The sequence below is a fragment of the Phasianus colchicus genome, chromosome 15 (genome assembly GCF_987193195.1).
Source record: "Phasianus colchicus chromosome 15, bPhaCol1.hap1.1, whole genome shotgun sequence".
Lineage (NCBI taxonomy): Eukaryota > Metazoa > Chordata > Aves > Galliformes > Phasianidae > Phasianus > Phasianus colchicus.
The window spans coordinates 16,286,147-16,297,290 of record NC_143450.1 but is presented as its reverse complement, the minus strand read 5'-3'; the positions used below and the strand labels follow the sequence as shown (position 1 = coordinate 16,297,290).

The 11,144-nt window shown below is 56.0% G+C and overlaps 1 protein-coding gene across 3 annotated transcripts in view; it reads left to right on the top strand.

Moving 5' to 3' along the window:
* Positions 1-297: 297 nt before the first annotated feature.
* Positions 298-11,144, top strand: part of JADE2 (jade family PHD finger 2) — a 54,299-nt gene continuing 43,452 nt past the window's right edge. Inside the window, exons 1-3 of one of the 3 annotated variants that reach the window (XM_031598408.2) lie at positions 298-674; positions 6,235-6,292; positions 8,022-8,107. In XM_031598408.2, coding sequence (XP_031454268.2) covers positions 6,235-6,292; positions 8,022-8,107 — 144 coding nt within the window. In that variant the 5' untranslated portion in view covers positions 298-674. Of the gene's footprint in view, positions 675-820; positions 966-6,234; positions 6,293-8,021; positions 8,108-11,144 lie in introns of those variants that run through there. The other 2 variants (XM_031598407.2, XM_031598409.2) reach the window with 2 other exon arrangements.

The following is an 11,144-nucleotide window of genomic DNA, read 5'->3' as shown; positions in this document are numbered from 1 at the left end:
CGGGAGAGGGGGAGTGGAGCGGGGAAGGAAGGGGGAGGAGGAGGAGGAGGAGGGGGGGGAAGAGGAGGTAAAGAGTGAGCGGGGGGTGTGTGCGGGGCGGCCGCGAACGGGACGCGGGGCGGTGCGGGGCGGTGCGGGCAGCGCGGGGCTCCGGCCGCAGCCATGGGGCCCCCGCGGCCCGGCGGGGGCTGAGCGGGGAGCGGAGACACCTGGCCCCGCGCGGAGCCCCGGAGAGCGGGGGGGGGGGAAGAAATTAAGGGGGAAGATTTGGGGCGGGAGGGAGGGGAGGGTGGGGGGTTGGGGGGGGGTAGGGGGGAGCGGCAGCACCATTATCCGGCCCCGCTCCGAAAGTGGCTTCTCCGCCTCCCTCCTCCCGGAGCCCGAGCGGCGGGGCGAGGAGATCCTGAGGAAGTGCGGGGTGAAAAAAAACCCAACAGAGAGCACCCGCGGCGGGCGGGCAGGGCTCGGCGGGCCGCGCTGCGAGCGGCCATCTCGGCTGGGAGCAGCCATGGAGTTCCCGGGCGGCCGCCCCTAAGCAGGGCCGGGACGGCGGCGATGACAGCGGCGTGAGGGGCTCTGCGCATCCCCATCCCGTCCCCATCCCACCCGCCCCGCCCCTCCCCACCGCCCCCCGCTGCCAGGCGCAACTCTCCGCGGACGCTGCTCCGGCAAAGGTGAGGCTGCGCGGGGGGAGGCGGATGGGAAGGGATGGGGAGGAGGGGGGGGGGGGGGAGAGGGTGGTATTGGGGGGGGCATTTCGCAGCGCTTTGCTTGCTTTTTTTTTTTTTTTTTTTAATTATTTATTTTGCTATCTCCTCTATTTATTTATTTATTTACTCGTCTCTCTCCTCCCGGCTGGGGGATGTGCGGCATTTCCAGGGGGCGGATTGCGCATGTTGGTCCCTTCCCCGGTTTTAAAGTGCGCGAGGCGAGAGCGGCGGGGATGTAAACACGAACTTTTCCAGGTTCGCCCCGCAGCTTTTTCTTCCCTTTTTTTTTTTTTTTTTTTCCTTCCCCCCTCCCCCGCCACCCCTCCCCTTGTATTCCCCCGAAATTAATGACTGCGGCAACGGCTGTGCGGACGGACCGCGCTCCGCGTTTCTAGGGGGCTCTGCGCGTTACCGGGGGCGGGGGGGGAGAAGCTCCGGGGGGGGGCCGCAGGGGCTGTGCCCGGCGGCGCGGGGATCGGGGGCGTGGCGGCCGCCTCCTGCCCCCCCCCCCCTCTCCTTCCCCCGCCCGCCCCAACTCTCCGCCACCCCCGGGGCCGCCCGGCCCCTTCCCCACCTGCCGCCATCGGGGGGGTGGGGAGGGAATAACCCTCATAGCTGTGAACCCCGAGCGAGGGCGAGGAAGGGGCTGAAGGCATCTGGAGGAAAAACCCTCAATTCGTGCCCCCCCCAACCCGGTTCCCCCCCGCCTCTCCCGCCCCGCGATGAGCGGTGTTGAGTTAGGGGCGCTGGGACGGTCGGGAGGGAGGGGTTTGCTTGGGAAAAATCAGCGAGCTCCGGCTTTCCCCCGGGGTGAGAGGAGATCGTAGGAACGGGGTTTGACCTTTAAGCGTTTATTGGCTACCGAGGTTAAAATAAGCTCGAGATAGGAGCAAAAATAGCTCGCAGAAAGGTTACATCAAAGGTTACGTTTGTTTTCCTTAGGAAAATTGAGGCTGATCTCTAAAAATGAAGCCTCGGAGCATAGAGTGGGAAGGGGACGTGCGAGATTTCTAAGCGGGGAGATGAAATTCATGTGGCTGCTGATGGGGTTTGGGCACCGAGTTCGGAAAGTCGGGCAGGTGGCCCCGCACAGAGGCAGGCACAGGGCCGGCGCGGGGCACTGAGTGCGGGGTTTGGTGCGGGGGGCTCCGGTGCGGCTCAGCCCCGTGCGGTGCGGAGAAGCGGGATGGGGATGGCCCCGGGATGGCCCGGCTGATTGCCGGTGCTGTGTCGGGACACGCTGCAGGCAGAATGGGTAATGAGAGGGTAACAAGTCAGGAAAGGAAAGTTAGAAATGTGAGTAATAAAGTTAGAAAAAAAGAAAATCCCCTGCTAGATTTGGGGCAAAAAATGGCAAAGCACAGGAAGTAAACGAGGGCTTGTTTTCATTTAAATTTAAATGAGATTAAATGGTGCCCCTAGGAACCGAGACAGCGGCGCAGCTGGAGCGAGGGGCGGCTCCACCTGGGCGCGGGGCTGTGCCGGCAGCCTTTAACCCGCACCCCTCCATCCGCCGCTGCCGGCTTCGGGCTGCCCGGGGCTGCGCTGCTTTGCGCTCCCCGGAGGGTTCGGGACGGATCAGCGCTGCTCCCCCCGCCCCAGGCGCGGGGCTGCGAGCCCACACGTCCTGCTGGGCTGTGGGCACGCTGCGGGGGCATCCCCGCTCGGAAAGTACGTCGTGCCGTCGGGGAAGTGGGGCCGTCCGGAGCTTCCCGGTCTGTGATGAGAAAAGGCAGCGCCGCCAGGACAGCGGTGTGGGGCTGGGAGCTTCCCACCGCGCCCCCCCACACTCCTCCGTGAGCAGCTTTCTAACAACGCGCTGCTTTCCTAGATAGAGCCGGGAAATGGTTAACACGGGGGGAGCGCCGGGGGCCGCCCCGTGGCTCTGTGCCCCAACCCCCCCCCCCCCCAACGCCGGGACACGCCGGGGCGCACCGGGATGCGCCGGGACGCGGCGGTCCGGAGCCGGGCGGGTGCGCGTGCCGCTGGGGGCACTATTTTCTGTTTGTGTTCCTATTTCTGTGCCGGAGGAACAAACAGGGAAGTGGTTTTCTGCAGTCTCATTGCAGCTCACAAACACAGCGCATATCTCAGCCGCTGTTGTTGCTCAACTGTCACCGAACGGAGGTCGCGGTGCGGGGAGTGCGGCGCATCCCGGAGCGCTGCCACGAGCCGATGGCCGAGCCCTGCTTTTCCTGCCGTTTCTGCGGATTTCTGTGCTGCGTTCCCTGTAGAAGCGGCAAACCTGCGCGAATATCTCTTGTCCCACTTCAGAACCGTTCCCTCGGTGACCCAAAGGGCCGCCGCACGCGGTGCCACCGGGAATCCCCGAACGCACGTGTGATGCACAGGGAGAGGAGCTCGCAGGGAGCTGGGAAACCTCCGCGGTTCCCCTGTGCGAAGGGGCTGGGAAGGAGCTGGCAGAGGGCGAGGAAACGGCCTGAGCCCTTTCCTGGTTACATGGGACCTGGGGAATGGCTGGACAGGAGCTCAGGGTTGGAGCAGGTGCTTCTGAGTCTTCCTCCACTTCTCTGCTCCTCTACTTCTTCCCGTGGGCCGGGCAAAACCGCATCCTCGGGAGCTCGCCCTCGTCCCATAGCGGCGATGGGGATGCTTCACACCTGGCTTCCTCCGGCAAGGATGCTCGATGCAGCGGCACGGGGTACGGCAGCCCCATCCCCATCCGCCGCCCACCCCCACTCCGCTGCCCATCCCGCGGCTGTTTCGCCCCAGGTCCTGGGATTTAAATTTGTTTAGGCTGATGGCTGGCCATCGCGTTCCTCGGTTTTGCATTTATTTGCCTTTTTCATCTGGAACAAAGGCGATGCTGAGCATGTGTTAGTTCGCAATCAGTCCGGTTTTCGGGTTTGCAGGCATTGGCGCAGTCCAGTCGAGTTGCAGACACTTCAGGGGGATGTTCATTTGTTTATAAAAGAAACCCACATCTGTTTCTATTTGAATCTTTTAAGCGAGCATACATAGAAACCTTTCTCCTGGTTTCTGGCTCTGTAAAAGCCAGAGTTTGGGCCAAGTTTGACCTAAGAGCGACCTTTTCAAAGTATTACAAATTTTTTTGGTATTTGTTTATGACTTTAATAATGATGCCATGTGGGGAACGGGTCAGTTAAAGGTGAAATTAGCTCCTAATGTAAACGGAGGATTAATTTTGAAGCAATGCACTGCGTTTTGTGGAGACTTTGAACGGCTCTGTAACACACCGGCTGGGCTGAGCCCAGAGTTGGAGGCTGGTGGGGGGAGGAATGGGCAGAGAGAGCTCCGGGGGTGCGAGGGCTGGGATGCGAGGATGCTGGGGTGCCGGGATGCGAGCAGCAGGGATGGAGGGATGCCAGCAGGGTGCTCAGCCACCATCAGACTTTATAGCCCTGAGCTCCAGGTGGGGAAATTGCCCAATTACCCTTTTTCTACAGTAAATTCCTCTGTTAAGTACCGCAGTTTACTACTGTTTGGTGGACTCTGGAAGATGAGTTCTTCAGGAAACTGCGTCCTGGAAGTTACTTTTCTGAAAGGTCTGCCCGAGCTTTGTGTTTCATCCCTTGTTTCTCTTCCTGCAGGCGGTTGGTGCTGCTGTGTGCTGTCCCCTGCCCGGGCTGGGGATGCCTTTTGGTGCCGCTGTGTTCAGAGAAGCCCATTCTTGGCTCAGTCAGGGGTTTCATTCAGAGCAACTGAAATGCAGTTTAGTTCAGAGGATGCTCTCTTGGTTCCTGTCACACTGGGGCAAAAATAATTTCTTGAAATAGAGCCGCAATTTAACCTGTGGTGTTGAGCCACTTCCGTGTGTGAATACAAACTCATCCCACAAATACCCCATAACCACAGGCAGCCCCAGCCCTGACCCCTGTGCTAGGCACTGAAGATGCACGGCAGGGCAGTGATGCCAATAGTGCTGTCTTGCTATAAAACCAAAGATGGGAGAAGTGGAAATGTCTTTGGGCCTCAGTAGCATTCCTGTGCTCCAGCTCAGGTGATTCTTTTCCTTGTTGGTGTTGGTTTGTGGGCTGTCAGTGTTGGGCAGCTCCATGGATCAGTGAGCACAGCTCCATCACTGTGCTCCAAGAGCCATCCAGTGGGAGCCAAGCACTCAGGTAGGATTTCCACTGAAGGAAAGCAAACTGCAGGTAAATCTGCCTTCAATACCATCTTTCCCAAGCAAAACCTAACGGCTGCTTGGAACACAGCTGGTTTAATAACAGCTGCTTCCCTGGGAATCGCTGGAGGAATGTATCAGCATTGCCATATTCTCAAGGAACGATTTTAATGGCATTTTTTGACAGGGCAATGCCTTACAACAGCCCCAGTAGTTAAAATGTTTATGGTGGTGCTTTGTGTGGTATTATCCCTTCTATTGGTATGGTGAAACACAGTGTGCAGATCGTTGGGTACAGGTGCTGGGAGGGCTTTGTTGTGTGAGCAGTGGGGAACTGTGCCCAAATGGAACTCCTGGTGTGTGTGCTGTGCTGCTGCTGAACCACACAGGACAGTTGTGTCCTTCCTCTGGAGCACAGAGTCTCTATGCCTCAGGTTCTTGCAGAATGTTCTTACAGAAGGCACCAGGGAGGATGTTGGTTGGTGCCTGCAGATGCTGGTGGCTGTCAGCAGGGTGGTCCTTGCGTAGTGCTCCATTAGAGCCCTGGAGGTGGGGCCATGCTGAACACCGCCTGCTGAACCCTGAGAAACCAAGCTCTTCACAAGTGAAAACCTTTGCTTTCATTTTCTTTTTCTCCTCCTTTTTTTTTTTTTTTCTTTTCCCTTTTTCCTTTTTTCCAAGCACCTGCTAACACAGGTGCTAACACAGGTGCTTCCCCTTCAGCTCTGCTTGCTCAGTTCCCAGGTAGAGGGAGTGCTGCTCGCAGGTACCCTTGCCTTGTTCTGAGCCCCCTGCAGCACTGCCCTGCACTTGATGCCTTGTGCCCATCTCATCCAGGAGGTGCAGTGGCAGCAGCTGGGGGCTGCTCGGCAGTGCTGGAGGAGGGCTGGGCTGCGGGAAACATGCTTCAGGCTGCAGATACATCACAGCTCTTAAAAGAAGTCAGTGCAGCCCGAGTGGGAAGATGACTCAGAGGGTAAAACCCCAGGCTCATTGCACACAGGGGTCCTCTTGAACTCAGTGCTGCATGGACTTCCCCAGCAGAAATACGAAGAATGCACAGAGTTTCCATTCCTGTAGCTGTGCACTTCCCACAAGCACAGCCCGGTAGTTCTGGGCACAGCCTCCAACCCTGCAGCCTCATGGGGCATCACACGGCGTGGAGCTGCACGGGGCCCTGGGGCTGTGTGTGCTGCAGAGCAGTGCTCTGAGCAGTCAGTGTGTGTTCACTGCACTGCCTGGGAGCAGGGAGAGCTGGGGAAGAAGCACAGCCACGTGCTGAAAAATAAAAACCCAGTGGGGATTTTGCATGTCGTTTTTGGAGCTCTGGGTGGGTGGGTGGCACCCAGGGAGGGCAGGCAGGGGTGCAGAGAGAAGGTCTGGGCATGGGCTGTAATGTGCTGTTCTTTTTTGTTGCAGATGGAAGAAAAACGACGGAAGTACTCGATCAGCAGTGATAACTCAGACACCACTGACAGTAAGACCTTTAATTTGAGACTTTGGGCGAGATAACTGAAGTAGTTCACCTCCAGGAGGGAAAGCGTTGGAATAATTACTTTGTAAAGAACTGAGGAAGCTGTGTTTGCTGCATTTGCTGGAGATTTGCTTCACAATGAATTGCACGTGGGTTTGGGTTTGTCAGAAATGCAGCACTGATGTACAGCAGAAGCTGATAGCAATGGAGATGTCAGGCTGCGGGCTCCTTGTTCTGCTGGAAGTTCCCCACTCGTGCGGGGAGCTGTGCCATGAGCCCCATCAGCCCCCAGCTGAGCTGTGCTGGGAAGCTTCTGCTGGGGTCAGGGTGAAGCCCAAGCCTTCCTGTTCCCTTCCTGTGAGCTGAGGAGGGATGTGGGAAAAGGGACAGGGCTCAAGCCAGCAAAGCTTGCAAGCCCACGCTCGCTGTCAAGCACATACCTCACTTCATCCTCATTCGGCGGAGCGCAGAAGCATGTGCTCAACAATAAACATGTGCAAATGTGCTGAATTTTGGCTATAAATAGAGTGCTTTCCTCTCCCACTTATTGCAGGGCTTTGCCCGCTGTAGCAGCACCGCTGAACCACGTTGGGGGTTGAGGCATCTTTAGTCGTGGCATAAAACATCGTGCCATTATCTCTGTTGGACTTTGATACTTGTGCTGCAGGTGATAGTGAAGCTGTTGACAAATGCTCTCCTGCAGGATAACTGTAAACAGAAGGATGACCTGTTTGCTGTGCCTTTGCCCAGGAGACGTGGTGGTAGTGGTGATCTAAACCTGCGTAATTGCAGTGCCACGTGGCACTGGTTTGGCATTGGCTTATAGGCACGGTGTGGTTTAGCCCTCCAGTGGTAAAAGCAGTGCTCAGTAGACCTATTGACAGCCAATTTGGTGTGCTCCCAAAATACTGGTATGCATCTGGAGGGATCCAGTTGTACAGAAGAGGCCACCAGCAATTAGTTTATCATTTACTATCACCAAATGCTTTTTTTCTTGATGCTGGCAATAGTAGTAATAGTAACACAGGTGAGCTGGAAATAGTAATTAATAACAGAGCTCCCATTGCTTCAGCAGCCATTGCCTCACGGAGGTGGTAGCAGCAGTGGTAGTGCTGCACGAGTCAGGACAATGAGAGTCCATTCATAATAATCCCAGAGTAAAGCAATCCCAAATCCCACAGCAAATACTCTCCTACTACTGATGTGTGCTGCTGTGTGCAGAGGGGGCTGCTGAGCTGCACGCAGTATGGAAGTTACTGATGCTGCTGCTGGCGAGGAGGTTTTATACTTGTGGTCCATATTTTTTTTGCCAGAGTCTGAAGTCCTTGAGTGGTTCAGGGCCTTCACTTGGAGCATCCATGCTGGAACAGTTCAATCTCACCTCCCTGAGTGGTGATTCCAGGAGATCCCTGATTTCAGGAGCGTTAATCCCTGGCTTATTCCCTGATGGAAGCCATTTGTTCTTATGGCTTTGGGCAGTTCTGATGTCTTCTCTTGAGAACGGTTTTATTAAGTTCAAGGGGCTCTGTTTCATCATCTGCAGCATCAGGAAAGCGATGCTGATCTGTTCTGGTGAAGCACCCTGAGATGTGCACAGCTGTAATGCAACACTGGGGTTTATCACCTCCTACCATTGTCTTGGCTTGGGACTGTAGGTGCAGCAGTGACACAGACAGTGACACAGACAGAACTTGGTCTCTTGTTGGGTAACATCTCTTCTGCCTTCTTGCAGGTCACACCACGTCCGCGTCCAGATGCTCCAAAATCCCCAACACCAAATCCAGCTGGTCCCGGCAGAAGGAGAAGAAGCCCTCTGAGGTATGTGGTGTGAGGTGCTGCCCAGGACCTGATCTCCTGGTTCTCAGAGGGGCCCTGTTCAAGCATATGGGGTTTGGAGGTGACCCTATGCTGACGTCCTAAACTCGGCGCCCACCAGGTGCCCTTTGGCTGTGCCTTGCTGCCCTTGCATGGCTCCCAGGTCCATTTCCAATAGACATAGAAACTATACTGAGCACGAGCTGTTGTTGTAGCAACTGCTCTGCTTAGTGGCAGTCATCTTAATTCCCAGAGCAGTGTGAGCAAAGCCAGAGTGACATTGCTCACACGTTTCCATCCAGACCAGTGTCCAAACAGAGCTAAGTTTAGCTGAAGGTGGAGCTGGCAGGGCCACAGTCTCCTTGAATGCAGGCTGTAAATCCTGCCCCAGGCTGCTGCACTGTGCTGCTCCTGGGGCTGTGCCCGGTGAGCACAGACCTTTGTAACATCCCCCCTTTGCTTTGAGCTGAGCAGAGATTTTGAGGTTTTCCTGTGGTCACTGCCTGAGTTACAGCTGCACTTAGTTTTTATCGCTGTGGCAGATTTACACTGATGTATCTAATGTGTTGGCAGTGGACGGGGGCTTAAAAAGCCCAGGTTGCTTGTGCCTTAAGGGCTGAGGAGCTGCTGTGACTGCTGAGGTACTTGGGAACTCTCCAGGGAACAAAGAGCCCATGTACAGGTGTCACTGCCTGCTGACAGCTGGGAATGTTGCTTTGTGGTTATCAACGTGTCTCTCAGAATGAGTGATGGGGGTTCTGTGAGCTGAGCCCCAGGTACAGAGACAACGTCTGGGGCATCTCCTCCTGCTGAGACACCATCACCCCTCCATGAGATGATATTAAGGATGGGGGTGAGTCAGTGTGCACCCTGGGGATGTTACTGGGCTGTGTCCAAGGCACCCAGCAGGGCATTAGGGCCTGTGAGGACCAGGTTTAGACCGTGCAGCCCTGGAGCAAGCAGAGAGGAGCAAAGCTTGGCAGTGCAAGTGTTCTGGGTTCATGTAACAGTTGGGACAGAGTGATCTGCAGCAGCACTTTAGCACTGGAACTGCAGGGACCTGGGGAAGGCAACACGCAGTGCCTCATGCTGGAGATGGGCCAGGGCACTCAAGCTGACAAACCAACTATAAAAGTTCAGTGGGAACCTGAGCAGATGTGAGCTGTCTGGATCTCAGCTGGAGTTCCCCATCTTGCATCTTCCCTGTGGTTGCTGGGTGCAGTGCCAGCTGGGTTCAGCTCTGGGTGGAAGCCAAGAGCTTGGCTGGGCATCATCGGCATGGCCCAGGGCACACAGCAGTGGTGTGGAGGTCTCTTCAGTGAGGTTTGTGGATTTCCCCTACAACAGCATCTTCCAAACCATCCCCAGCTGCCTCATCTCCTGCTGTGGCATCTTGGACATGCTCTGCCTGGTGCTGAGTTGCAGCAGTGCCCGCATCTGTCCATTGGAAGTGCTGCAGGGCCTCGTGCAGGAAGATTTTTGGGCACAGAGCCGGGTGGGCATCCTGTCCTGGGATGGCACATGTGGAGAAGAGCAAAACCCTCAACATGCTGCTGTCAAGCCTGCTTCACATGAAATAGCCAGGTGCCTTGATCATCTTATTGAGGATGGAGAAGGTAACAAGGAAAGCACAGTGAAGCTATTGGACATCACACCCTGCCATACAGCCTGCCTCAGTCATTTTGGGGTGGTGCAGCTGTTTCAAACACCAGTCTAGACTCAGATTTGCACGTGGTTTCTGGCTTTGCAAGGATCCAAGCAGCACTCTGTGCACTGCCAGCTCTCCTGCACAGGCAGCTCAGGCACAGCTTGGGATGCAGTGACAGTGGTGTTGGGGGACAGCCTGGGGACCACCCCCAACTTCTGCTGTCCCTCCCAAAGTTGTGTCCCAATTTCCCTGCAAGAGGGCTGGAGGCTGAGCTGCCATTTGCATTCCCCTGGCAACGTGCACAGGAGATAAAAAATCAGAAGCATTAGTGTTACATAGTTATTAGCTGGGTCAGGGGGTGATGTTTATTATGAAAGACTCTGTGAGAAGGGATTAACTATGCACATTAAAAACCACCCGATACGAGGCATGTGGAAAAACAAGCTTCTTAACATGGAAAAGTACTGAGCTGTTTGTAAACATCCGCGATGGTGGCCATTGCCAGGGAGGGTGATTATATTTATCTGTGCATGTCACAGGGCTCTGCCTGGGCTCTCTCACGATGTGTCCCAGACATTGGGCTCTGTGAAAGCTCACAAAGGTGGCAGCCGTTCCCATGCCCACCAGGCTGCTGGCAGGGAAGCCTCAGGGCTGAGGATGGAGTGAGGCAGCTCCTTGCATCAGCAGTGCCTGATTGCATTAATCTCCTGATTGCATTTATCTCATTAGGGCTCATTCATCTCTGGACATGGGCTGGAGGGAGCAGGGGTTCCTGCAACCCCAAGTGCTGCTGCGCCAAGCAGTTCTGTGGGGTGCAGGGATGCTGCGCTCAGCTCCTCCTGGTTCTTGATGCTGAATCCGTAGCAGGGATGAGATGTGCCTGAAGTATGGATTTTTGCTTCCCGTGCAATCCTGCCCCAGCTATAGGGCTGCGGGGACGCGACTATAAGCCTCGCTGGGTTTGATGGCAGCCATCAGCCCTCTATCCTGTTTCTGACAGGGAACAGTTGTCAGTGTCTAAGCAGAGGATATAAGAACAAGGCGAGTGTGTGATGATGCTCACCGGTTACATCCTGCAGCTCCCAGCCGTCAGCGGCCTGGGGACACTGTTGGATGCTAGATCTGAGTCACTGCGTTAGCCAGGATGTTAGTCATTAGCTTCTGAACTATTTGTGATCCAGAGCGCTGCCACGAGCTGCACTGCTGGAATGCTTTGTGAGGGCAGAGGTACCTGCTGCCCCGGGTCGCCCTGCTGCCTGGCACAGCTCTGCTGTCAGCTCTCCCCGTGCAGCTGCTGCTCATCTCACCCAGTGTCAGCACTGCCCCTCTCGCTCAGACCCATCCTGTTGGGGATCTCAGGACTGCAGCTGCATGCCGTCTTCAGGATGAGGG